A 27,226-nucleotide genomic window follows, 5' to 3' on the forward strand; every position below is an offset into this window, starting at 1 on the left:
ATCCACCCTAACCTGCACATCCCTGGGCACTATGGGTAATTTAGCATGCCCAACCTACCCTAACCTGGTAATTTAGCATGGCCAACCCACCCTAACCTACAGATCCCTGAAGACTATGGGTAATTTAGCTTGGCCAATCCACCCTAACCTTCACATCCCTGAACACTATGGGGTAATTTAGCTTGGCCAATCCACCCTAACCTACACATCCCTGAACACTATGGCTAATTTAGCATGGCCAATCCACCCTAACCTGCACATCCCTGAACACTATGGGGTAATTTAGCATGGCCAACCCACCCTAACCTACACATCCCTGAACACTGTGGGCAATTTAGCACGGCCAATCCACCCTAACCTGCACATCCCTGAACACTATGGGGTAATTTAGCACGGCCAATCCACCCTAACCTACACATCCCTGAACACTATGGGGTAATTTAGCATGGCCAATCCACCCTAACCTACACATCCCTGAACACAATGGGGTAATTTAGCATGGCCAATCCACCCTAACCTGCACATCCCTGAGCACTATGGGTAATTTAGCTTGGCCAAACCACCCTAACCTACACATCCCTGAACACTATAGGGTAATTTAGCATGGCCAATCCACCCTAACCTACACATCCCTGGGCACTATGGGGTAATTTAGCATGCCCAACCCACCCTAACCTGGTAATTTAGCATGGCCAATCCACCCTAACCTGCACACTATGGGTAATTTAGCATGGTCAATCCACCCTAACCTGATAATTCAGCATGGCCAACCCACCCTAACTGGTAATTTAGAATGGCCAATCCACCCTAACCTACACATCTTTGTACCATGGGAGGAAACCCACCCAGACACGGGGAGAATGTGCCAACTCTGCACAGACAGTCACCCCCAGGCTGGAATCGAACCTGGGACCCTGGTGCTGTGAGGCAGCGGTACTCGCCACTGTGCCTCCCATTCACAAATCCGGTTTAAACGTGTCACGCCTCAGTGTTTGGATACCAGGCGGAGAACTCGAATTTGAAAGCCACGCCTGTGCAGGGACTTGAACCCTGGACTCTCAGATTACAAGTCTGATGCTCTACTGACTGAGCTATCCAGGCTGCACACTCGTACGTTTCAGGTTTTAACTTTTAAAAAGGTTTCGTGATTTCCACATGAAAGAAGTGAAACCAACATGTCCATCCAGAAAGACGAGAGACTTAACAAACAATCCATGTGCCTTTCGCTGTATAATTTCAGTCACATCACACCGTCAACATTTGCTGTAAATTCGGAGTCGTACAATCTTATTCTCCACACCCACCTGATGAACAAGCCGCACTCTGAAAGCTCATGCTTCCAAACAAACCTGTTGGACTCTAACCTGGTGCTGCGTGACTTTGAACTTTGTACACCCCAGTCCCAACCCCGGCTCCTTCAAATCTCGGTTTGTTCACCTTAAACCCTATGCCCTTTAGTTTTGGTCTCCTCTGCCCTTGGGAATAGACCTTGACTGTTTCCTTAATCCGTGCCTCTCGCGAATTTATAAGGTCACCCCTCAGCCTCCAAAGCTCCCGAGAAGAAAGCCAGTCCAGCCTTGCCTTATCGCATCAGTTGTCTGACACGGTGATCTTTTGCGGTCAATTCTGTGTGTCCTCCGATCCTGCTCCACCAGCTCCCTGACGAAGGAGCAACACTCTGAATGTTTCTGCTTCCAAATAAACCCCGAGAGGGTGTTGCTGGGAAAGCGCGGCAGGTCAGGCAGCATCCGAGGAGCAGGAGAATCGACGTTTCGGGCATAAGCCCTTCAGCGCTTCTCGACAGAGCGTTCCAGCCCGAAACGTCGACTCTCCTGCTCCCTCGGATGCTGCCTGATTAGCCGTGCTTTCCCAGCAACACACTCTCGACTCCGACCTCCAGCATCTGCAGTCCTCACTCTCCCCTTTCCAAACAAACCTGCTGGCGTTGTGTGATTTTCGATTTCACCCTGGCGCGGACGGACTTATTCCCTCCCGCTCTCTGCCAGCCCACCGATCCCCGATCCGTCGGAGACAAAAAGGGAGACCCAGCAGATGTCGGAATCCAAAGTTGGCAGGGGGCAAGGCTGGAAAAAACACGGCGAGGTGGAGAGGTCCACGTTTCGGGTGCGACCCTTCTTCAGGACTGGGGCTGGGGGGTGGGAGGGAGCTGAGGTGGTTGGGGGTGGGGGGGTGGGGAGAAGGGTTGTGGGTGGGGAGGGGGATGGAGTGGTGAGGTCGTGGGAGGGGTAGCAGCTACGGCCTGGTTGTCTGATGGGCGGGATTCATTCAGTTGGTAGCGAGAAGGAAGGGTCCATTGGAGGGATGGATGGAAGGGAAGGGGGAAGGGGAAGGCAAGAGAGTCAGGGGACGGAGAGGGGGGAGGTTACTCGAAGCTGGAGAGCTCCGGGCTGCCCAGGCGGAAGATGAGTTGATCCTCCATTTTGCGGTCTGACTCGTTGTGGCAATGGAGGAGACCAACGAAGGTCGTGTCGGAAAGGGAGTGGGAAGGGGAATTGAAACGGGCGGAGAACAGGAGTTCCAGTCAGCCCCGGAGGGCCCGGCTGTGAGGCTCGGTGAACTGATCCCGAAGTTTACGTTCGGTCTCCCCAGTGTAAAGAAGACCACACCGGGAACACCTGATGCAGTAAACTCGGATGGAGGAGAGGCAGGGGAACCCTCTGTCTGACCCACGGGGACTGTTTGGGGTCCTGGATGGAGGGTGAGGGGCAGGGGAACCCTCTGTCTGACCCACGGGGACTGTTTGTGGTCCTGGATGGAGGGTGAGGGGCAGGGGAACCCTCTGTCTGACCCACAGGGACTGTTTGGGGTCCTGGATGGAGGGTGAGGGGCAGGGGAACCCTCTGTCTGACCCACAGGGACTGTTTGGGGTCCTGGATGGAGGGTGAGGGACAGGGGAACCCTCTGTCTGACCCACAGGGACTGTTTGGGGTCCTGGATGGAGGGTGAGGGGCAGGGGAACCCTCTGTCTGACCCACAGGGACTGTTTGGGGTCCTGGATAGAGGGTGAGGGACAGGGGAACCCTCTGTCTGACCCACAGGGACTGTTTGGGGTCCTGGATGGAGGGTAAGGGGCAGGGGAACCCTCTGTCTGACCCACAGGGACTGTTTGGGGTCCTGGATGGAGGGTGAGGGGCAGGGGAACCCTCTGTCTGACCCACAGGGACTGTTTGGGGTCCTGGATGGAGGGTGAGGGGCAGGGGAACCCTCTGTCTGACCCACAGGGACTGTTTGGGGTCCTGGATGGAGGGTGAGGGACAGGGGAACCCTCTGTCTGACCCACAGGGACTGTTTGGGGTCCTGGATGGAGGGTGAGGGGCAGGGGAACCCTCTGTCTGACCCACAGGGACTGTTTGGGGTCCTGGATGGAGGGTGAGGGGCAGGGGAACCCTCTGTCTGACCCACGGGGACTGTTTGGGGTCCTGGATGGAGGGTGAGGGACAGGGGAACCCTCTGTCTGACCCACAGGGACTGTTTGGGGTCCTGGATGGAGGGTGAGGGACAGGGGAACCCTCTGTCTGACCCACAGGGACTGTTTGGGGTCCTGGATGGAGGGTGAGGGGCAGGGGAACCCTCTATCTGACCCACGGGGACTGTTTGGGGTCCTGGATAGAGGGTGAGGGGCAGGGGAACCCTCAGTCTGACCCACAGGGACTGTTTGGGGTCCTGGATGGAGGGTGAGGGGCAGGGGAACCCTCGGCTCCCCTTCTCCCCTGACGCTTCTTGACCCGCTGTGCTTTTCCCCAGCTCCACTCTGAGTCCGCAATAGACCCATTGGCCCAAACTGTCCATGCTGACTAGATACGTGGCGAATCGACGTTTCGGGCATAAGCCCTTCTTCAGGGATCCCATTTGATTCCTGAAGTAAGGCTCGTGCCCGAAACATCGATTGTCCTGTTCCTTGGATGCTTCCTGACCTGCTGCGCTTTTCCAGCAACACATTTTTCAGCTCTGACCTCCAGCATCTGCAGTCCTCACTTTCTCCATGCTGACTAGATATCCAAGATTAATCTCATCCCATTTGGCCCTTATCCCTCCAAACCCTTCCTATTCATATACCCATCCAGATGCCTCTTAAATGTTGTAATTGTACCAGCCTCCACCACATCCTCTGGCAGCTCATTCCACACACGTACCACCCTCTGGGTGAAAAAGTTGCCCCTTAGGTCCCTTTTATATCTTTCCCCTCTCACCCTAAACCTATGCCCCTCTAGTTCTGGACTCCCCCACCCCAGGGGAAAAGACTTTGCCTATTTACCCTATCCATGCCCCTCATGATTTTATAAACCTCTATAAGGTCACCCCTCAGCCTCTGACGCTCCAGGGAAAACAGCCCCAGCCTGTTCAGCCTCTCCCTGTAACTCAAACCCTCCAACCCTGGCAACATCCTTGTAAATCTTTTCTGAACCCTTTCAAGTTTCACAACATCTTTCTGATAGGAAGGAGACCAGAATTGCACGCAATATTCCAACAGTGGCCTAACCAATGTCCTGTACAGCCGCAACATGACCTCCCAACTCCTGTACTCAATACTCTGACCAATAAAGGGAAGCATACCAAACGCTGCCTTCACTATCCTATCGACCTGGGACTCCACTTTCAAGGAGCTATGAACCTGCACTCCAAGGTCTCTTTGTTCAGCAACACTCCCTTGGACCTTACCATGAAGTGTACAAGTCCTGCCCTGCAAGACCTCACAGTTATTGAATTCTTTCCCAGAGGGTTTCAGGTAATTCAGAAAGAAACTGCGGGCTCCGAAGCCATCAGGGCAGAAGCAAAGCCGTCCTGACGAGCTGAGAAGACAGTAAGAGACGATCTCCAGGAACACAATGCATTCACGGGTGAAGCAGAAAGCTTCCGACAAGGCTGGGCGAGTGCATGAGGAGAAGGAACACAAGGTGAGGAGTAAGTGAGCCGGGTTAGCAGCCTGCTGAAGGGTCTCGGCAAGAGGAAGGAGGAAGTACTCGGTAAATACAGACGTTTGCCAGAAAGATGCCAAGTCCGCCCGAGTGCGCTGAACCAGGAATTTGAACCTGGAGACAGAGTGAACCCTCGCTGACGTCCTGAACATTTCCGACGGCTTCTGGTTTCGAACCCTCGCTGAGGTTTCCCCAGGGTCGCACAGTCCGTGCCGGCCAGAGTCCCCAGACTAAACTAATCCCGCCTGTGTGCTCCTGGCCCATATCCCTCCCAACCCTTTCCCGTCATGTCCTTGTAGAATAGAGAACAATCCAGCGCAGAACAGGCCCTTCGGCCCTCGATGTTGTGCTGACCGGCGAACTAATCTAAACCCCTCCCCCCTGCACTATCCCGTCATCATCTATGTGCTGATCCAAGGACTGTTTAAATTTCCCGAATGTGGCTGAGTAAGGTATTCCACCCTCTTACCAATCTTGGGGGTGAAGGAGCTGTCTCTGACTCCCGTCTTAAATCGATCACCCCTCAATTTGGAGTTAGCCCCCTCGTACAAGCCGATGTCATTGTCCGAGGTAAACCAAGACTGTCAATGGCTGCCCTATCTAATCCTGTGATCATCATCTCCGTCTCTATTAAATCCCCTCTTCGCCCTCTTCTTTCCAATGAGAACAGACCCGAGTCTCTCAACCTTTCCCCATAAGAGCTTCCACCCAGACAAGGCGACATCCTGGTAAATCTCCTCCAGCTCTGAAACCCCCACCCCAGGGAGAAGACCCCGTCCACTCATCCCCTCCAAGCCCCTCGTGATCCTACAAACCTTCACAAGGTCACCCCTCAGCCTCCCCCACCCCAGGGGAAAAGACTTTGCCTATTTATCCTATCCCATGCCCCTCATGATTTTGTAAACTTCCATAAGGTCACCCCTCAGCCTCCGACGCTCCAGGGAAAACAGCCCCAGCCTGTTCAGCCTCTCCCTGTAGCTCAGATCCTCCAACCCTGGCAACATCCTTGTAAACCTTTTCCGAACCCCTTTCAGGGTTCACAACATCTTCCCGATAGGAAGGAGACCAGAATTACACGCAATATTCCAACAGTGGCCTAACCAATGTCTCGCACAGCCACAACATGACCTCCTCAACTCCCGCACCCAGTACCCTGACCAATATTGTCACTGTACCCACATTCATCACTTCCTCAGCAAATCCGTTCCACACACACGAACCACCCTCTGTGTAAAACAATTGCCCCTCGTGTCTTTTCAAAAAAATCTTTCTCCTCTCAACTTAAAAGTTTGCTTCCCCTAGACTTGAAATCCCCCATCCTAGGTAAAAGACCCCTGCCATTCACCTTACCTCGACCCCTCAGGATTTTATAAACCTCTATAAGGTCATCTCTTCATCTCCTTCAGTCCAACGAGAAACGTCCCAGTCTATCTACTGGGTGGCACGGTGGTTAGCACTGCAACCTCACAGCGCCAGGGACCCGGGTTCAATTCCCCCCTCAGGCGACTGACTGTGTGGAGTTTGCACATTCTCCCCCCCCCGTGTCTGCGTGGGTTTCCTCCAGGTGCTCCGGTTTCCTCCCACACTCCAAAGATGTGGGGGTTAGGGTGGATTGGGTATCCTAAACTGCTAGGTGTTAGGTGCATTAGTCAGTGTTTAGGGTAGGGGAATGGGTCTGGGAGGGTCACTCTTCGGAGGGTCGGAATGGACTTGTTGGGCCGAAGGGCCTGTTTCCATACTGTAGGGAAACAAATCGAAGCTATCCAGCCTCTCCTTACATCTCAAGCCTTTCATTCCTGGCAGCATCTTGGTAAATCTCTTCTGAGCCCTCTCCACCGTAATAATATTAAAGGACAAGCCAGGGAACTATAGACCGGTGAGCCTGACCTCGGTGGTGGGCAAGTTGTTGGAGGGAATCCTGAGGGACAGGATGTACATGTATTTGGAAAGGCAAGGACCAATTCGGGATAGTCAACATGGCTTTGTGTGTGGGAAATCATGTCTCACAAACTTGGTTGAGTTTTTTGAAGAAGTAACAAAGAGGATTGATGAGGGCAGAGCAGTAGATGTGATCTATATGGACTTCAGTAAGGCGTTCGACAAGGTTCCCCATGGGAGACTGATAAACAAGGTTAGATCTCATGGAATACTGGGAGAACTAGCCATTTGGATACAGAACTGGCTCAAAGGTAGAAGACAGAGGGTGGTGGTGGAGGGTTGTTTTTCAGACTGGAGGCCTGTGACCAGTGGAGTGCCACAAGGATCGGTGCTGGGTCCTCTACTTCTTGTCATTTATATAAATGATTTGGAAGCGAGCATAAGAGGGACAGTTAGTAAGTTTGCAGATGAGACCAAAATTGGAGGTGAATGCGAGGTGCTGCATTTTGGGAAAACAAATCTTAGCAGGACTTATACACTTAATGATAAGGTTCAAGGGAGTGTTGCTGAACAAAGAGACCTTGGAGTGCAGGTTCATAGCTCCTTGAAAGTGGAGTCGCAGGTAGATAGGATAGTGAAGGCAGCGTTTGGTCTGCTTCCCTTTATTGGTCAGAGTATTGAGTACAGGAGTTGGGAGGTCATGTTGTGGCTGTACAGGACATTGAGGTAAAAACAATGACTGCAGATGCTGGAAACCAGATTCTGGATTAGTGGTGCTGGAAGAGCACAGCAGTTCAGGCAGCATCCAAGTAGCTTCAAAATCGACGTTTTGGGCAAAAGACTCCTGATGAAGGGCTTTTGCCCGAAACGTCGATTTCGAAGCTACTTGGATGCTGCCTGAACTGCTGTCCTCATCCAGCACCACTAATCCAGAACCTGTACAGGACATTGGTTAGGCCACTGTTGGAATATTGCGTGCAATTCTGGTCTCCTTCCTATCGGAAAGATGTTGGGAAACTTGAAAGGGTTCAGAAAAGATTTACAAGGATGTTGCCAGGGTGGGAGGGTTTGAGCTACAGGGAGAGGCTGAACAGGCTGGGGCTGTTTTCCCTGGAGTGTCGGAGGCTGAGGGGTGACCTTATAGAGGTTTATAAAATTATGAGGGGCATGGATAGGATAAATCTGAATAAGTGCAAGATTTTTGGTACAACAAATACTAGGGTAGGGATAGCAGAGCTGGTCAGGCAGCATCCGAGGAGCAGTAAAATCGACGTTTTGGGTAAAAGCCCTTCATCAGGAATCCAGACAGAGAGTCTGCAGGGTGGAGAGATAAGTGAGAGGAGGGTGGGGGTGGGGAGAAAGTAGCATAGAGTACAATAGGTGAGTGGGGGAGGGGATGAAGGTGATAGGCCAGGGAGGAGAGGGTGGAGTGGATAGGTGGAAAGGAAGATAGGCAGGTCGGACAAGTCCGGACAAGTCATGGGGACAGTTACTGAGCTGGAAGTTTAGAACTAGGGTGAGCTGGGGGAAGGGGAAATGAGGAAACTGTTGAAGTCCACATTGATGCCCTGGGGTTGAAGTGTTCCGAGGCGGAAGATGAGGCGTTCTTCCTCCAGGCGTCTGGTGGTGAGGGAGCGGTGGTGAAGGAGGCCCAGGACCTCCATGTCCTCGGCAGAGTGGGAGGGGGAGTTGAAATGTTGGGCCACGGGGCGGTTTGGTTGATTGGTGCGGGTGTCCCAGAGATGGTCCCTAAAGCCCTCTGCTAGAAAGCGCCCAGTCTCCCCAATGTAGAGGAGACCGCATCGGGAGCAACGGATACAATAAATGATATTAGTGGATGTGCAAGTAAAACTCTGATGGATGTGGAAGGCTCTTTTAGGGCCTTGGATAGAGGTGAGGGAGGAGGTGTGGGCGCAGGTTTTACAGTTCCTGCGGTGGCAGGGGAAAGTGCCAAGATGGGAGGGTGGGTCGTAGGGGGGTGTGGACCTGACCAGGTAGTCACGGAGGGAACGGTCTTTGTGGAAGGCGGAAAGGGGTGGGGAGGGAAATATATCCCTGGTGGTGGGGTCTTTTTGGAGGTGGCGGAAATGTCGGAGGATGATTTGGTTTATGCGAAGGTTGGTAGGGTGGAAGGTGAGCACCAGGGGCGTTCTGTCCTTGTTACGGTTGGAGGGGTGGGGTTTGAGGGCAGAGGTGCGGGATGTGGACAAGATGCGTTGGAGGGCATCTTTAACCACATGGGAAGGGAAATTGCGGTCTCTAAAGAAGGAGGCCCTCTGGTGTGTCCTATGGTGGAACTGGTCCTCCTGGGAGCAGATACGGCGGAGGCGGAGAAATTGGGAATACAGGATGGCATTTTTGCAAGAGATAGGGTGGGACGAGGTGTAATCCAGGTAGCTGTGGGAGTTGGTGGGTTTGTAAAAAATGTCAGTGTCAAGTCGGTCGTCACTAATGGAGATGGAGAGGTCCAGGAAGGGGAGCGAGGTGTCAGAGATGGTCCAGGTAAATTTAAGGTCAAGGTGGAATGTGTTGGTGAAGTTGATGAATTGCTCAACCTCCTCGCGGGAGCACGAGGTGGCGCCAATGCAGTCATCAATGTACCTCCATCCCCTCCCCCATTCACCTATTGTACTCTATCCTACTCTCTCCCCACCCCCACCCCCCTCTCAATTATCTCTCCTCCCTTCAGGCTCTCTACCTGTATTCCTGATGAAGGGCTTGTGCCCGAAACGTCGATTTTCCTGCTCCTCGGATGCTGCCTGAACTGCTGTGCTTTTCCAGCATCACTCTAATCTAGACTCTGGTTTCCAGCATCTGCAGACATTGTTTTTGCCTTTTATATGCTAGGGTAGGGCTTACACAGTTAATGGTCGGGCCCTGGGTCATGTTGGAGAACAGGGGGAGCGAGGGGTTCAGGGACATCATTCTGTGAAGTTTGTCTCATATGTAGACAGGGCGGGGGTTAAAAGGCGTTTAGCACCCTTGCCTTCATTGCTCAATCCTTGGAGTACAGGAGTTGGGGAATGTCGTGTTGGAGTTGTACAGGACATTGGTGAGGCCTTGTCTGGAGAACTGTGCCCAGTTATTGCTCATCCCTTTGAGTGTGGGAGTTGGGACGCCATGCTGGGGTTGTACAGGACATTGGTGAGGTCCCGTCTGGAGCACTGTGTCCAGTTATTGCTCAGTCCTTTGAGTGTAGGAGTTGGGGACGTCATGTTGGGGTTGTACAGGACATTGGTGAGGCTTCGTCTGGAGGACTGTGTCCAGTTCCGGGGGCCCTGTTACAGGAAGGAGATTATTAACCCGGAGAGGGTTCAGAAGGGATTTTCTGGGAGGTTGCCGGGTATGGGGGGTGGGTGGTATAAGGAGAGACTGGGACGTCTTCCACTGAACAGTAGGAGGTTGAGTAGTGACCGAATAGAAGGTGATGAAATCATGAGGGGTGTTGATAAGGTGAGTGGTCAGGTGTATTTTCCATGGTGGGTTGGGGAGGGGGGTGGGGGGTTGGTTTCAAACCATTTTTAAGTTGTGAGGAGACAGATATAAAAAAAGATTCTGGATTAGTGGGTGCTGGAAGAGCACACAGCAGTTCAGGCAGCATCCAAGTAGCTTCGAAATCGACGCTTCGGGCAAAAGCCCCTTCATCAGGAATAAAAAGCGATATGAGGGGGTAATTGTTTCACACAGGCGATGGTTCGTGTCTGGGCCGACCTCCCTGAGGAAGTGATGGATGTGGGGACAGCGACAATGTTTAAAAGGTACTTGGATGAGGACGTGAGTGGTGAAGGGTTGGGAGGGATATGGGCCAGGAGCAGGCAGGTGGGACCAGTTCAGATGGGGTTCTGGTAGGCACGGACTGGATGGGCCGAAGGGGATGTTTCTGTGCTGTATGACTGCCTGACGATGACTCGACAGGTATGTTTCAAATAATTCCTTTCCGAGCGTAAGATACACCATTTGTTTCTCGTGAGCAGAGAAGAAACTTAGAGGCTCTTTGCTTCAGGGTTAATATTGCACCCTCAGGCAGATCCACACCACACGTGTACACCAGCGAAAACCAAACTACATCTAACGGTCAGGCAAGACAGGAGTCAGTCAGGAAACTGATATGTGAGGATGGTACGGGCTGGAGGGGGTTACAGAGATAGGGAGGGGGTGTAGGGGCTGGAGGGGGTTACAGAGATAGGGAGGGGGTGTAGGGGCTGGAGGGGGTTACAGAGATAGGGAGGGGGTGTAGGGGCTGGAGGGGGTTACAGAGATAGGGAGGGGGTGTAGGGGCTGGAGGGTGTTACAGAGATAGGGAGGGGGTGTAGGGGCTGGAGGGGGTTACAGAGATAGGGAGGGGGTGTAGGGGCCGGAGGGGGTTACAGAGATAGGGAGGGGGTGTAGGGGCTGGAGGGGGTACAGAGATAGGGAGGGGGTGTAGGGGCTGGAGGGGGGATACAGAGATAGGGAGGGGGTGTAGGGGCTGGAGGGGGTTTCAGAGATAGGGAGGGGGTGTAGGGGCTGGAGGGGGTTACAGAGATAGGGAGGGGGTGTAGGGGCTGGAGGGGGGATACAGAGATAGGGAGGGGGTGTAGGGGCTGGAGGGGGGATACAGAGATAGGGAGGGGGTGTAGGGGCTGGAGGGGGTTTCAGAGATAGGGAGGGGGTGTAGGGGCTGGAGGGGGTTACAGAGATAGGGAGGGGGTGTAGGGGCTGGAGGGGGTTACAGAGATAGGGAGGGGGTGTAGGGGCTGGAGGGTGTTACAGAGATAGGGAGGGGGTGTAGGGGCTTGAGGGGGTTACAGAGATAGGGAGGGGGTGTAGGGGCCGGAGGGGGTTACAGAGATAGGGAGGGGGTGTAGGGGCTGGAGGGGGTTATAGAGATAGGGAGGGGGTGTAGGGGCTGGAGGGGGTTACAGAGATAGGGAGGGGGTGTAGGGGCTGGAGGGGGTTACAGAGATATGGAGGGGGTATAGGACTGGAGGGGGATACAGAGATAGGGAGGGGGTGTAGGGGCTGAAGGGGGTTTCAGAGATAGGGAGGGGGTGTAGGGGCTGGAGGGGGTTACAGAGATAGGGAGGGGGTGTAGGGGCTGGAGGGGGTTACAGAGATAGGGAGGGGGTGTAAGGGCTAGAGGGGGTTACAGAGATAGGGAGGGGGTGTAGGGGCCGGAGGGGGTTACAGAGATAGGGAGGGGGTGTAGGGGCTGGAGGGGGTTACAGAGATAGGGAGGGGGTGTAGGAGCTGGAGGGGGTTACAGGGATAGGGAGGGGGTATAGGACTGGAGGGGGATACAGAGATAGGGAGGGGGTGTAGGGGCTGGAGGGGGTTTCAGAGATAGGGAGGGGGTGTAGGGGCTGGAGGGGGTTACAGAGATAGGGAGGGGGTGTAGGGGCTGGAGGGGGTTACAGAGATAGGGAGGGGGAGTAGGGGCTGGAGGGGGTTACAGAGATAGGGAGGGGGTGTAGGGGCTGGAGGGGGTTACAGAGATAGGGAGGGGGTGTAGAGGCTGGAGGGAGGTTACAGAGATAGGGAGGGGGTGTAGGGGCTGGAGGGGGTTACAGAGATAGAGAGGGGGTGTAGGGGCTGGAGGGGGTTACAGGGATAGGGAGGGGTTGTAGGGACTGGAGGGGGTAACAGAGATAGGGAGGGGGTGTACGGGCTGGAGGGGGTGACAGAGATAGGGAGGGGGTGTAGGGGGTGGAGGGGGTGACAGAGATAGGGAGGGGGTGTACGGGCTGGAGGGGGGTTACAGAGATAGGGAGGGGGTGTAGGGGCTGGAGAGGGGTTACAGAGATAGGGAGGGGGTGTAGGGGCTGGAGGGGGTTACAGAGATAGGGAGGGGGTGTACGGGCTGGAGGGGGGTTACAGAGATAGGGAGGGGGTGTAGGGGCTGGAGGGGGTTACAGAGATAGGGAGGGGGTGTGGGGTCTGGAGGGGGTTACAGAGATAGGGAGGGGGTGTAGGGGCTGGAGGGGGTTACAGATATAGGGAGGGGGTATAGGACTGGAGGGGGTTACAGAGATAGGGAGGGGGTGTAGGGGCTGAAGGGGGTTACAGAGATAGGGAGGGGGGTGGTGTAGGGGATGGAGAGTGTTACGTAGAGTGGGAATGGGACAATGTGATGAGTCCCAGGAGATGGGGAATTATCCTCTCTCAAAGGATAATCTGGAGAACAAGGAGTCTTGGCGTGATGGGATCTGATCTCCTTGGTAACCACAGCCGTCTGTGGGGAAGGCCGCGTTGCGATGTGTTGTGGAGACCAAGTGGTTGCTAAGGGGAGGGGGTGACTCTGAGAGACGGACAGAGGCAGAGAGAGAGAGAGAGAGAGAGGAAGGGCCGCAGAGAAGCGAAGGCAAGCCTCTGAACCTAGTTTCAGGCCCTGGGGACGAGAGGACGCCAAGGTCCCGGGATTGGCATCAGCAGTGTGGTGAAAGGTCAGAGGTCAGAGGTCATTCGCCGAGATATCGGCTCTTTCCGATGTTCTTCACATTGAAGTACGGTGGTGAGTGAATGCTGGGCCTGGAATCTTCCTGTTCCCTGGTCTGAACCTGCAATTGTAAAACCGACGCACTCAGGGTGTTCTCTCTCTCTCTCTCTGTGCTCACCCACAGACGACAAGATGGCCCTCTTGAACCTGCAGTGCCAGGTCCCCGTACTCATGGATCACATCAGGACCCTCTGTCACTGCAGACCGCAAGGTACAGACACGATCACACTAACCCTGCACTGTCCCTGTCCTGGGAGGGTTTGATCAGGGACAGTGTAGAGGGAGCTTTACTCTGTATCTAACTCCGTGCTGTCCCTGTCCTGGGAGGGTTTGATCAGGGATGGTGTAGAGGGAGCTTTACTCTGTATCTAACCCCGTGCTGTCCCTGTCCCTGGGAGTGTTTGATGGGGGACAGTGTAGAGGGAGCTTTACTCTGTATCTAACCCCATGCTGTCCCTGTCCTGGGAGGGTTTGATCAGGGATGGTGTAGAGAGAGCTTTACTCTGTATCTAACCCCGTGCTGTCCCTGTCCCTGGGAGTGTTTGATGGGGGGACAGTGTAGAGGGAGCTTTACTCTGTATCTAACCCCGTGCTGTCCCTGTCCTGGGAGTGTTTGATGGGGGGACAGTGTAGAGGGAGCTTTACTCTGTATCTAACCCCGTGCTGTCCCTGTCCTGGGAGTGTTTGATGGGGGACAGTGTAGAGGGAGCTTTACTCTGTATCTAACCCCGTGTTGTTCTTGTCCTGGGAGTGTTTGATGGGGGACAGTGTAGAGGGAGCTTTACTCTGTATCTAACCCCGTGCTGTCCCTGTCCTGGGAGTGTTTGATGGGGGACAGTGTAGAGGGAGCTTTACTCTGTATGTAATCACATGATTTTCTATCAGAGGAAGTTGATCTCAGTGATGCCTCCGGGACGGTGAAAAACTTGTCAATGTTCCCCGCAGTTTACGCGTCTGAACTACTCAAGGAGCGTGAGGTGCTGATACCAGTGAAAGTGGAAAGTGAGTGTTTCTGAATATTAAATTGGGTTTCCCTCAGTTAGACCACACTTGGAGCACCGTGCACAGTTCCGGTCTCCGTATCCCTCGGTTAGACCACACTTGGAGCACCGTGCACAGTTCTGGTCTCCGTATCCCTCAGTTCGACCACACTTGGAGCACCGTGCACAGTTCTGGTCCCCGTGTCCCTCAGTTAGACCACACTCGGAGCACCGTGTACAGTTCTGGTCTCCGTATCCCTCAGTTAGACCACACTTGGAGCACCGTGCACAGTTCTGGTCTCTGTATCCCTCTGTTAGACCACACTTGGAGCACCGTGCACAGTTCTGGTCTCCGTATCCCTCAGTTCGACCACACTTGGAGCACCGTGCACAGTTCTGGTCCCCGTGTCCCTCAGTTAGACCACACTCGGAGCACCGTGTACAGTTCTGGTCTCCGTATCCCTCAGTTAGACCACACTTGGAGCACCGTGCACAGTTCTGGTCTCTGTTAGACCACACTTGGAGCACCGTGCACAGTTCTGGTCCCCGTGTCCCTCAGTTAGACCACACTCGGAGCACCGTGTACAGTTCTGGTCTCCGTATCCCTCAGTTAGACCACACTTGGAGCACCGTGCACAGTTCTGGTCTCTGTATCCCTCTGTTAGACCACACTTGGAGCACCGTGCACAGTTCTGGTCTCCGTATCCCTCAGTTAGACCACACTTGGAGCACCGTGCACAGTTCTCGTCCCTGTATCCCTCAGTTACACTTGGATATAAGAAGTGTTGTTTGGGCAGGGGAGTGACATTGGGACACATACAATTGGAATTGCTCAATTCCGGGACTGTTACATCTGTGCCATTGTCTTAATCTGACAATAATTGCCACTTTCCCCATGACAGGGTCTGAGGGCTGCGGAACCCCCAAATACATCCCACTTCTGCAGCACAATCCAATCATCAACTCCGAATTTCTCGGTATGTATTTTATCAGGCTAATGGAATCTCATTCAGAGAGATGGTCAATATAACTTGATACATCTAAGGAATTATTTGATTCCAGTAATCCATCTTGTTTCATTCATCCTCTGCCCTTCCTCTTTCACTCTCTCTGGCCATTTTTCCATCTCTCTCTCTTTTCCTCTTTGTCTTTCTCTGTCTCTCTCACTTTGTCTGTTTTTCACTCTCTCTGTGCCTCTCTCTCTCCCTCTCTCTCTCTCTCTGTGCCTGTCTCTCTCTCTCTCTGTGCCTGTCTCTCTCTCTCTCTCTCTCTCTATCTCTCTCTCTCTATGCCTGTCTCTCTCTCTCTCTCTATGCCTGTCTCTCTCCCTCTCTATCTCTCTTTCTGTGCCTGTCTCTCTCTCTCTCTCTCTCTGTGCCTGTCTCTCTCTCTCTCGCTCTCTCTCTGTCTCTGTCTCTCTCTCTCTCTGTGCCTGTCTCTCTCTCTCTCTCTCTGTGCCTGTCTCTCTCTCTCTCTCTGTGCCTGTCTCTCTCTCTCTCTCTGTGCCTGTCTCTCTCTCTCTCTCTCTGTGCCTGTCTCTCTCTCTCTCTGTGCCTGTCTCTCTCTCTCTCTCCCTCTCTCTTTCTTTGTGCCTGTCTCTCTCTCTCTCTCTCTCTATCTCTCTCTCTCTATGCCTGTCTCTCTCTCTCTCTCTATCTCTCTCTCTCTATGCCTGTCTCTCTCCCTCTCTATCTCTCTTTCTGTGCCTGTCTCTCTCTCTCTCTCTCTGTGCCTGTCTCTCTCTCTCTCGCTCTCTCTCTGTCTCTGTCTCTCTCTCTCTCTGTGTGCCTCTCTCTCTCTCTCTCTGTGCCTGTCTCTCTCTCTCTCTCTCTCTGTGCCTGTCTCTTTCTCTGTGCCTGTCTCTCTCTCTCTCTCTGTGCCTGTCTGTCTCTCTCTCTGTCTCTCTGTCTCTCTCTCTCTGTGCCTGTCTCTCTCTCTCTCTGTCACTCTGTGCCTGTCTCTCTCTCTCTGTGCCTGTCTCTCTCTCTCTCTCTCTGTGCCTGTCTCTCTCTCTCTCTCTCTCTCTGTGCCTGTCTCTCTCTCTCTCTCTCTGTGCCTGTCTCTCTCTCCCTCTGTGCCTGTCTCTTTCTCTCTCTCTCTCTCTGTGCACGTCTGTCTCTCTCTCTCTCTGTGCCTGTCTCTCTCTCTGTCTCTCTCCCTCTGTGCCTGTCTCTTTCTCTCTCTCTCTCTGTGCATGTCTCTCACTCTCTCTCTATCTGTGCCTGTCTCTTTCTCTCTCTCTCTGTGCCTGTCTCTCTCTCTCTCTCTGTGCCTGTCTCTCTCTCTCTCTCTATCTGTGCCTGTCTCTCTCTCTCTCTCTCTCTCTGTGCCTGTCTCTCTCTCTCTCTCTGTGCCTGTCTCTCTCTCTCTCTCTGTGTGCCTGTCTCTCTCTCTCTCTCTCTCTATCTCTATCTCTCTCTCTCTCTCTCTCTGTGCATGTCTCTCTTTCTCTGCTTTGTCATTTTGCCCCTCTCACACTCTCTTTGACCCTCTCTCTGTCTGTCTCTTTCCATCTATTTTTGTCTCTCTCTCTCTCTCGCTCTGCGTCCATTTTTCCAAATCTCTCTCTCTCTCTGTCTATCTCTCTCTATCTATTTCTCCATCTCTCCCTCTCTCTCTCTTTATTGCTCCATCTGTCTATTTCTCCGTCTCCCTCTCTCTCTCTGTCTATTTCTTTCCCTCTCTCGCTTGATGAATTTCTCTCTCTCTCTGTCACTCTCTGTCTCTCTCTCTCTCTGCCCCTCTCTCTGCCGGTGGCACAGCCCACCTGCCCACGGGGGAATGCCTCCCTGCCCAGTTGCACAAGCCCAGGTTGAAGAAACTGAAGAGGACATCTCAGACCCTCTCCTCTGTGACCTCTCTCAGGAGTAGGTCCCAGCCGACCTCTGACCCCGCCAGGCCGAGCAGGGGTCAGAGACAAGAGGGGGACAGGCAGAACGAGTGAGGGACCAAAAAGTTGACTTCAACGTCACCCCCCCCAGTTGTGTCAATGTCTTTAACTTTTCGAAACGTTTATTCACAAGAGGGGGCGTGGCCTCCCTGTTTCGCCCAGAGGGACAGTTTCGAGTCAACCACACGCCACCGTTGGTCTGGAGTCACACGCAAGCCAGCCCAGATCCTGACGACTGAATTCCTTCCCTGAGGGCAAACGAGTGAACCGGATGGAATTTTTCCGACAGCGGGATCACGGCTCGTCGTCAGTCCCCGGTTTTACCGGGAACCTGCCGCGGCGGGACTCGAACACAGGTCGCGGGAGTGGGGTGCGTGGTTCCCCGCGTCACCCGACCCGCAGCCAGCGTTCCATTCGAGGGCTGGAAGCCACGAGTCTGCCTTGGCCCAGCGCGAGGGCAGGAGAGAGAGAGAGAGAGAGAAGGAGAGAGAGAGGAAGAGAGAGAGAGAGGAAGAGAGAGATAAAGGAAGAGAGAAAAAGAGAGAGAGAAAGAGAGACAGAGAGAAAGAGAGATAAAAAGAGAGAGAGACAGAGAAAGAGAGAGAGAGAAAGAGAGAGAGAGAAAGAGAGGAAGAGAGAGAGATAAAGAACGAGAGAGAAAAAGAAAGAGAGAGAGATAAAAAGAGAGAGACAGAAAGACAGAGAAAGAGAGAAAGAGAGGAAGAAAGAGAGAAAAAGAGAGAGAGAGACAGAGAAAGAGAGAGAGAGGAAGAAAGAGAGAGAGAAAAAGAGAGAGGGAAAGAGAGAGGAAGAGAGAGAGATAGAGAAAAAGAGAGAGAAAGAGAGAGAGAGAAAGAGAGATAAAAAGAGAGAGAGACAGAAAGAGAGACAGAGAAAGAGAGAGAGAGAGGAAGAAAGAGAGAGAAAAGGAGAGAGAGAGAGAGACAGAAAGAGAGACAGAGAAAGAGAGAGAGAGAGGAAGAAAGAGAGAGAAAAAGAGAGAGAGAGAGAGACAGAGAAAGAGAGAGAGAGAGAGGAAGAAAGAGAGAGAAAAAGAAAGAGAGAGACAGAGAAAGAGAGAGAGAGAGAGAGAGAGGAAGAAAGAGAGAGAAAAAGAGAGAAAGAGCAGCTGTTAATCGTGTGCCAGTGACCTGTCACGGTTAACATGGGTGGAGGAGGTTTGGGGAGGTCTGTCTTCACCCCCTCGGCGGTCAGCAATGACCCTCACAGCCCCTCCCCCTCCCCCCACTTCTCTGTCCAGGCCCCAGGACCTTTTCAAAACCATGATTGACACTGTACGACAAGACGGACTCATATTTGCCGCTGCCCGATCTCCTGGAGGTTTCGCCCATTCTACCGAGACGTGCCTTATTCCGAACTGAAGGACTGGGGTAGGTGGGAGCCTCTGACTGCCTCCTGAACGTGGGGGGGGGGGCAGGATGCCGCCCAACATGGACGTCAAATGTTAGCCGCTGGTATCGTGTCGAAAACCTGCCCCCCCCCACCCCCACCCCCCTCCGACAACAATGGGGCCTCAGTAATGGGGTCCCCCAAACAATTTGGGGAGCTGTCGGATCAGTGAGGAATATCGGCCAGTGGCCAATGTCATAACCCCGCCTCCCCGCCGTCAGGAGTCACCCGAAGCCTAGCCGAGCTGAGAGGAAAAGGAAACCGCCTGAGTAAATCTTTTGGGTCAGCTCACGGAGCTGGAAGGTCTGCTTTCAGACGTTTCGTCACCGCGACTGGGTGACATCATCAGTGTGAGTCTCCGGTGAAGGGCTGACAGTGTGTCCCACCTCTCTATTTATAGGCCTTGGCTCCTTCAGGTGGGTGATGCCATTGCCGGTTCTTTTTTCGCAAGGGAAGGGAGATGAGGTCGAACTCGATGTGTTCATTGATAGAGTTTGATGAGATGAGATTCCCTACAGTGTGGGTACAGGTCCCTTCAACCCTACAAGTCCACACAGACCCTCCGAAGAGTGACCCATCCAGGCCAATTTTGCTACATTTACCGCTGACTAATCCACCCTAACCTGCACATCCCTGAACACTATGGGGTAATTTATCATGGCCAATCCACCCTAACCTGCACATCCCTGAACACTATGGGGTAATTTAGCATGGCCAATCCACCCTAACCTACACATCCCTGAACACTATGGGGTAATTTAGCATGGCCAATCCACCCTAACCTGCACATCCCTGAACACTATGGAGTAATTTAACATGGCCAATCCACCCTAACCTGCACATCCCTGAACACTATGGGGTAATTTAACATGGCCAATCCACCCTAACCTGCACATCCCTGAGCACTATGGGGTAATTTAACATGGCCAATCCACCCTAACCTGCACATCCCTGAACACTATGGGGTAATTTAGCATGGCCAATCCACCCTAACCTACACATCCGTGAACACTATGGGGTAATTTAACATGGCCAATCCACCCTAACCTGCACATCCCTGAACACTATGGGTAATTTAGCATGGCCAATCCACCCTAACCTACACATCCCTGAACACTATGGGTAATTTAGCATGGCCAATCCACCCTAACCTGCACATCCCTGAACACTATGGGTAATTTAGCATGGCCAATCCACCCTAACCTGCACATCCCTGAACACTATGGGTAATTTAGCATGGCCAATCCACCCTAACCTACACATCCGTGAACACTATGGGGTAATTTAACATGGCCAATCCACCCTAACCTGCACATCCCTGAACACTATGGGTAATTTAGCATGGCCAATCCACCCTAACCTACACATCCCTGAACACTATGGGGTAATTTAGCATGGCCAATCCACCCTAACCTGCACATCCCTGAACACTATGGGTAATTTAGCATGGCCAATCCACCCTAACCTACACATCCGTGAACACTATGGGGTAATTTAACATGGCCAATCCACCCTAACCTGCACATCCCTGAACACTATGGGTAATTTAGCATGGCCAATCCACCCTAACCTACACATCCCTGAACACTATGGGTAATTTAGCATGGCCAATCCACCCTGACCTACACATCCCTGAACACTATGGGTAATTTAGCAGGGTCAATCCACCCTAACCCGCACATCCCTGAACACTATGGGGTAATTTAGCATGGCCAATCCACCCTAACCTACACATCCCTGAACACTATGGGTAATTTAGCATGGCCAATCCACCCTAACCTGCACATCCCTGAGCACTATGGGGTAATTTAACATGGCCATGCTAAATTACCCATAGTGTTCAGGGATGTGCAGGTTAGGGTGGATTGGCCATGCTAAATTATCCATAGTGTTCAGGGATGTGTAGGTTAGGGTGGATTGGCTGGGCTAAATTACCTATAGTGCCCAGGGGTGTGCAGGTTAGGGTGGGTTGGCCGTGCTAAATTACCCATAGTGCTCAGGGATGTGCAGGTCAGGGGTTAGGGCAAGGAAATGGGTTTGGGTGGGATACTCTTCAGAGGGTCGGTGTGGACTTGTTGGGCCGAAGGGCCTGTTTCCACACTGCAGGGATTCTATGATTCTGTCGGGATTGGATTCTATAAGTCGCTACGGCAACTGAACCATGTACAGAAGAGAGCAGAATTTAGAATAATTTAATGAGTGGAAAGCCGAACAGACCCGAGACAGTGACTATTACTAATTAACTGTTGCAAAACAATAATATCCCATAAACACACGCATTGGCAAAAAAAGGTAAATTCAAACACAGACCCTTACAGGCAGGAGGAAACAACATACAAATAGATTTCCAAAGCAGGTCAGAGGAGCTCTTTACTGAAGATTCACACATTTCGTCCGCCTTCCGCAAAGACTGTTCCCTCCGTGACTACCTGGTCAGGTCCACACCCCCCTACAACCCACCCTCCCATCCTGGCACTTTCCCCTGCCACCGCAGGAACTGTAAAACCTGTGCCCACACCTCCTCCCTCACCTCCATCCAAGGCCCTAAAGGAGCCTTCCACATCCATCAAAGTTTTACCTGCACATCCACCAATATCATTTATTGTATCCATTGCTCCCGATGTGGTCTCCTCTACATTGGGGAGACTGGGCGCCTCCTAGCAGAGCGCTTTAGGGAACATCTCTGGGACACCCGCACCAATCAAACACACCGCCCCGTGGCCCAACATTTCAACTCCCCCTCCCACTCTGCCGAGGACATGGAGGTCCTGGGCCTCCTTCACCGCCGCTCCCTCACCACCAGACGCCTGGAGGAAGAACGCCTCATCTTCCGCCTCGGAACACTTCAACCCCAGGGCATCAATGTGGACTTCAACAGCTTCCTCATTTCCCCTTCCCCCACCTCACCCTAGTTCCAAACTTCCAGCTCAGTAACTGTCCCCATGACTTGCCCGGACTTATCCTACCTGCCTATCTTCTTTTCCACCTATCCACTCCACCCTCTCCTCCTTGACCTATCACCTTCATCCCCTCCCCCACTCACCCATTGTACTCTCTGCTACTCTCTCCCCACCCCCACCCTCCTCTAGCTTATCTCTCCACACTTCAGGCTCACTGCCTTTATTCCTGATGAAGGGCTTTTGCCCGAAACGTCGATTTCGCTGCTCGTTGGATGCTGCCTGAACTGCTGTGCTCTTCCAGCACCACTAATCCAGTATTTGGTTTTCAGCATCTGCAGTCATTGTTTTTACCCTATTTCGACACCTCTGCCTTTACAACCTCTCCTGAAAACACAGCAAGGACAAAATGACCTTTACAGAGTGACAGGCTGGTCACAGATGACACTGTCAATGGCACAACAGCAACACTGCAAGGATATATCCTCCATCAGTGTCAGGGAGCAAGCTGGCCCGGGAGTCAAGATAAATTAAAACCGATAAATAAGCCTCCTTCCGGGACACTCATTCAGTTGCCTGAGTGAGCCAAAGATGAACTGGACCACGGACGACCTGATGACCTTTGCTCAGATCTGATCACTTGCTGAAGACGAGATTGGGACAAGGAGTAAACACTGATTGGATGAAGGGGAGGACAAGGAGACAGCGAGCACGTCCAGGAACAGGACTCAACTGATCCCAACGCAGTGGAGTTCCGCGTGAGCAGGTCAATCGTCTCTATTGTTCTGATTCTTAGACAGGCCGCTGTAAAATGGCCCACTGGAGGTTGGGGGCATTGTCAAACACTTGTTGCTGTATTTCGGGAGATGCCTTCTTTTTTTAATAAACAACAATTGGGTTGGGACTGCCTTGGATGATTGACAAGCAGAGAAGGTAGGAATATAACTCCTTCAGACCTCACTCTCTGACAGTGCGGCACTCCCTCAGTACTGACGCTCCGACAGTGCGGCACTCCCTCAGTACTGACCCTCCGACAGTGCGGCCCTCCCTCAGTACTGACCCTCCGACAGTGCGGCCCTCCCTCAGTACTGACCCTCCGACAGTGCGGCACTCCCTCAGTACTGACCCTCCGACAGTGCGGCCCTCCCTCAGTACTGACCCTCCGACAGTGCGGCATTCCCTCAGTACTGACCCTCCGACAGTGCGGCACTCACTCAGTACTGACCCTCCGACGGTGCGGCACTCCCTCAGTACTGACCCTCCGACGGTGCGGCCCTCCCTCAGTACTGACCCTCCGACAGTGCGGCCCTCCCTCAGTACTGACCCTCCGACAGTGCGGCACTCCCTCAGTACTGACCCTCCGACAGTGCGGCCCTCCCTCAGTACTGACCCTCCCACAGTGCGGCACTCACTCAGTACTGACCCTCCGACAGTGCGGCCCTCCCTCAGTACTGACCCTCCCGCAGTGCGGCCCTCCCTCAGTACTGACCCTCCGACAGTGCGGCCCTCCCTCAGTACTGACCCTCCGACAGTGCGGCCCTCCCTCAGTACTGACCCTCCGACAGTGCGGCACTCCCTCAGTACTGACCCTCCGACAGTGCAGCACTCCCTCAGTACTGACCCTCCGACAGTGCGGCACTCCCTCAGTACTGACCCTCCGACAGTGCGGCACTCCCTCAGTACTGACCCTCCAACAGTGCGGCACTCCCTCAGTACTGACCCTCCCTCAGTACTGACCCTCCCACAGTGCGGCGCTCCCTCGGTACTGACTCTCCGACAGTGCGGCACTCCCTCAGTACTGACCCTCTGACAGCGTCGCACTCCCTCAGTACTGACCCTCCGACAGTGCGGCCTCCCTCAGTACTGACCCTCCGACAGTGCGGCCCTCCCTCAGCACTGACCCTCCGACAGTGCGGCGCTCCCTCAGTACTGACCCTCCGACAGTGCGGCCTCCCTCAGTACTGACCCTCCGACAGTGCGGCCCTCCCTCAGCACTGACCCTCCGACAGTGCGGCCCTCCCTCAGTACTGACCCTCCGACAGTGCGGCGCTCCCTCAGTACTGACCCTCCGACAGTGCGGCCCTCCCTCAGTACTGACCCTCTGACAGTGTCGCACTCCCTCAGTAGTGACCCTCCGACAGTGCAGCTCTCCCTCAGCACTGACCCTCCCACAGTGCGGCACTCCCTCAGCACTGACCCTCCAACAGTGCGGCACTCCCTCAGTACTGACCCTCCGACAGTGCGGCACTCCCTCAGTACTGATCCTCTGACAGTGCGGCCCTCCCTCAGTACTGACCCTCCGATGGTGCGGCACTCCCTCAGTAATGACCCTCTGACAGTGCAGCCCTCCCTCAGTACTGACCCTCCGACATTGCGGCCCTCCCTCAGTACTGACCCTCCGACAGTGCAGCACTCCCTTAGTACTGACCCTCTGACAGTGCGGCCCTCCCTCAGTACTGACCCTCCGATGGTGCGGCACTTCCTCAGTACTGACCCTCCGACAGTGCGGCACTCCCTCAGTACTGACCCTCCGACAGTGCGGCGCTCCCTCAGTACTGACCCTCCGACAGTGCGGCCCTCCCTCAGTACTGACCCTCTGACAGTGTCGCACTCCCTCAGTACTGACCCTTCCGACAGTGCAGCTCTCCCTCAGTATTGACCCTCCGACAGTGCGGGCCTCTCTCAGCACTGACCCTCCCACAGTGCGGCCCTCCCTCAGTACTGACCCTCCGACAGTGCGGGACTCTCTCAGCACTGACCCTCCCACAGTGCGGCCCTCCCTCAGTACTGACCCTCCCACAGTGCGACACTCCCTCAGTACTGACCCTCCGACAGTGCGGCCCTCCCTCAGTACTGATCCTCCGACAGTGCGGCCCTCCCTCAGTACTGACCCTCCGACAGTGCGGCACTCCCTCAGTACTGACCCTCCCACAGTGCGACACTCCCTCAGTACTGACCCTCCGACAGTGCGGCACTCCCTCAGTACTGACCCTCCCACAGTGCGGCACTCCCTCAGTACTGACCCTCCGACTTTGCGGCCCTCCCTCAGTACTGACCCTCCCACAGTGCGGCCCTCCCTCAGTACTGACCCTCCCACAGTGCGGCAATCCCTCAGTACTGACCCTCCGACAGTGCGGCCCTCCCTCAGTACTGACCCTCCCACAGTGCGGCCCTCCCTCAGTACTGACCCTCCCACAGTGCGGCCCTCCCTCAGTACTGACCCTCCCACAGTGCGGCACTCTCTCAGCACTGACCCTCCCACAGTGCGGCCCTCCCTCAGTACTGACCCTCCCACAGTGCGGCACTCTCTCAGCACTGACCCTCCCACAGTGCGGCCCTCCCTCAGTACTGACCCTCCGACAGTGCGGCCCTCCCTCAGTACTGACCCTCCGACAGTGCGGCCCTCCCTCAGTACTGACCCTCCGACAGTGCGGCCCTCCCTCAGTACTGACCCTCCCACACAGCTGCACTCTCTTTGTCCTCCCTCCATAACATTCTCTGTGTTATGCACAAGTTCTGATATTGGCTATAATATTCACAGGGACTGCTATCATCCCAACACCCACAAACGAACATTTCAACATGATTCCAACAAGCCCAACCCACACTCCAGCACACAGGAACAACACAGAGCAGAGGAAAATCACCTGTGCCGTGTATTCGAAAAGAACAGGTCCCCAATGAACACCGTCCGCCGATCTCTCAGCAACAAACCCCAACCAAGCTGACGAAACCCCTCCAGAAACCCTCGCCACTCTCCCCCTACATCAAAGACAGCTCGGAAATGACTGCCAGACTCTTCAGAGTCCTTGGCATCACGGTGGCCCTCAAACCCACCAACACAGTAAAACAGCAGCTTGTGAACGAGAACGACCCAATACCGACAACACGCAAAACTAATGTCGTTTACAAAAGACCCTGCAAGGACTGTAACAAACACGGCATTGGACACACAGGCAGAAAACTAGCCACCAGGAAACATGAACACCAACTAGCCACAAAATGACATGGCCCTATCTCACTAGTATCCTTACATACGGACAAGAAAGGACACCACTTCGACTGGGACAACACATCCATCCTGGGACAAGCCAAACAGAGACACGCATGAGAAATCCTAATTCAAGAAGGGCTGCCATATTTTATGGAATAATTTGGTTTTTTGGTGCACCATATTTGTGAGGAAGTCAAGGGAAATATATTCCATGATTAATCTGTGCCAATTCGAAAGTCCAGGGGGGCCCCTCAGCCACCCAGTTCACCAAAATATTTTTCCTTGCACAGAAAGAGAGAATAGAAAATAGTCTCTTCCCGTGCACACCCAGGGAGGGAAAGTTCGAAAAGCCCAAAAGGAGAGATACAGGGTCCACTTTAATTTCCGTTCCTAAGATTTCTGTCAGAGCGCTTGCTACTTTAGTCCAATATCTACGGATCTTATGACAGGTCCATAGGCAATGTACAAGAGTGCCCACCTCTATTTTGCATTTGGGACACATTGGAGATGCTCCTGCCTTAAAATTTGCCAATCTAACTATACAATGTTGAGACCCATTTGGTAAACACCTGTCCAACGCCAAACCTTTCCAATGTGTAAAACAAATATGACCATTTAACCCTATCAAATGCCTTTTCCGCGTCTAATGAAACTACTACTCCTGGTATCTTTCCCTGATGACAGGCTTGAATCATATTCAAAATCCTCTAATATTATTGGATGATCTACGGCCCTTAATAAACCCCATCTGATCCTCCTTTATAATATGTGACAATACCCTTTCTAGCCTCAATGCTGACGTTTTAGAGAGGATTTTAAAATCTACATTTAGCAAGGATATTGGTCTGTATGACGTACAGTCTTCTGGATCCTTTCCTTTTTTAAGGATAAGAGAGATATTTGCCTCTTTCAGCGAAGGCGGGAGACAGCCCTGACTATACGCAGAGTTATACATGTCCATAAGTGGACCAGCCAATATTTCTGTAAATTCTTCATAGAATTCAGCTTGAAAACCATCTGGGCCTGGTGCCTTACCGCTCTGAAGTTGCCTGATTGCGTCAAGCATTGCGTCAAGTCGGGGGAGTTAGGTCCAGAAATGTCAGGTTTTTAAAAAATGATTGCATCCTCCTAGCTCTGTCTTCGCAATCCTGCGATTTATATAAATCAGAATAAAATTTTCTAAAGATTGTGTTAATCCTTTTATGATCACGAGTCAGAATACCCGCACTTTCCTTGATAGACGTGATAGTTTGAGGGGCCTTCTTTTTCTTTGTGAGAGATGTTAAGTATCTACCCGGTTTGTCGCCAAATTCATAGAACCTTTGTTTTGCAAATAATAGTTCCCTCTTAGCCGTTTGGGTAAGAGTGATGTTTAGAGCTGTCCTAAGAACCGTAATTCTTTGCAATTTAATAATAGAAGGTCTATCAGTGTATGCTGTTTCAGCTGCTTTTAAGCGAGCTTCAAGCAGACGCTGTTGTTCTCCCTTCAATTTTTTCTGGGTCGCTGAGTAGGAGATGATCAAACCTCGCGTGTAAGCTTTGATGGTCTCCCACATCATTGATGGGTTGCTAGCCGTACCTGAATTAATTTCTAAAAATGTTTTAAATTCTTGAGAGAAGTACTTTACAAATTTACTGTCTTTCATCAGGAAGGGGTCCATACGCCAATGCCAAGGGGATGTCCCATTGATCCTCGCCTTAGTTTCCTTATATACAGCAGCGTGGTCGGAAATTGCTATACTACCTATTTGACAGGATGATATGG

The 27,226-nt window shown here is 53.1% G+C and overlaps 1 protein-coding gene and 1 non-coding gene across 8 annotated transcripts; one reads left to right on the plus strand and one right to left on the minus strand.

Annotated features, from left to right (window-relative positions):
• Positions 1-1,028: 1,028 nt before the first annotated feature.
• Positions 1,029-1,101, minus strand: trnat-ugu (transfer RNA threonine (anticodon UGU)). Its single transcript has one exon. It is a non-coding gene; the product is annotated as a tRNA-Thr (tRNA).
• An 11,921-nt stretch (positions 1,102-13,022) lies between these two features.
• On the plus strand, positions 13,023-26,625 carry LOC140468590 (uncharacterized protein CXorf65 homolog). Of its 7 annotated transcripts, XR_011955717.1 has the most exons (6): positions 13,023-13,305; positions 13,379-13,501; positions 14,176-14,292; positions 15,173-15,247; positions 21,800-22,233; positions 25,009-26,625. XR_011955717.1 is itself a non-coding variant. In XM_072564687.1 (5 exons), the coding sequence occupies exons 1-5, from the start codon at positions 13,281-13,283 to the stop codon at positions 21,856-21,858; spliced, it is 399 nt and encodes a 132-aa protein (XP_072420788.1). In that variant the 5' UTR covers positions 13,023-13,280; the 3' UTR covers positions 21,859-22,628. The 7 variants fall into 7 exon arrangements, 5 of the variants coding, with proteins under 5 accessions (XP_072420788.1, XP_072420784.1, XP_072420786.1 ...); XM_072564687.1 differs by lacking the exon at positions 25,009-26,625 and having other exon boundaries at positions 21,800-22,628; XM_072564683.1 differs by lacking the exons at positions 21,800-22,233; positions 25,009-26,625 and adding an exon at positions 17,033-19,101.
• The last annotated feature ends 601 nt before the right edge of the window (positions 26,626-27,226 follow it).

The sequence above is a fragment of the Chiloscyllium punctatum genome, chromosome 47 (assembly GCF_047496795.1).
Source record: "Chiloscyllium punctatum isolate Juve2018m chromosome 47, sChiPun1.3, whole genome shotgun sequence".
In the NCBI taxonomy this organism is placed as follows: Eukaryota; Metazoa; Chordata; class Chondrichthyes; order Orectolobiformes; family Hemiscylliidae; genus Chiloscyllium; species Chiloscyllium punctatum.

Excerpts from the sequence above, each read along its gene's own strand:
- LOC140468590 (XM_072564683.1), top strand. The coding sequence starts at position 13,281 with ATGTTCTTCACATTGAAGTACGGTG. Across the intron at positions 13,306-13,378 it reads CTTCACATTGAAGTACGGTG|GGTGTTCTCTCTCTCTCTCT; the intron begins GTGAGTGAATGC and ends CGACGCACTCAG. Across the intron at positions 13,502-14,175 it reads CTGTCACTGCAGACCGCAAG|AGGAAGTTGATCTCAGTGAT; the intron begins GTACAGACACGA and ends ATTTTCTATCAG.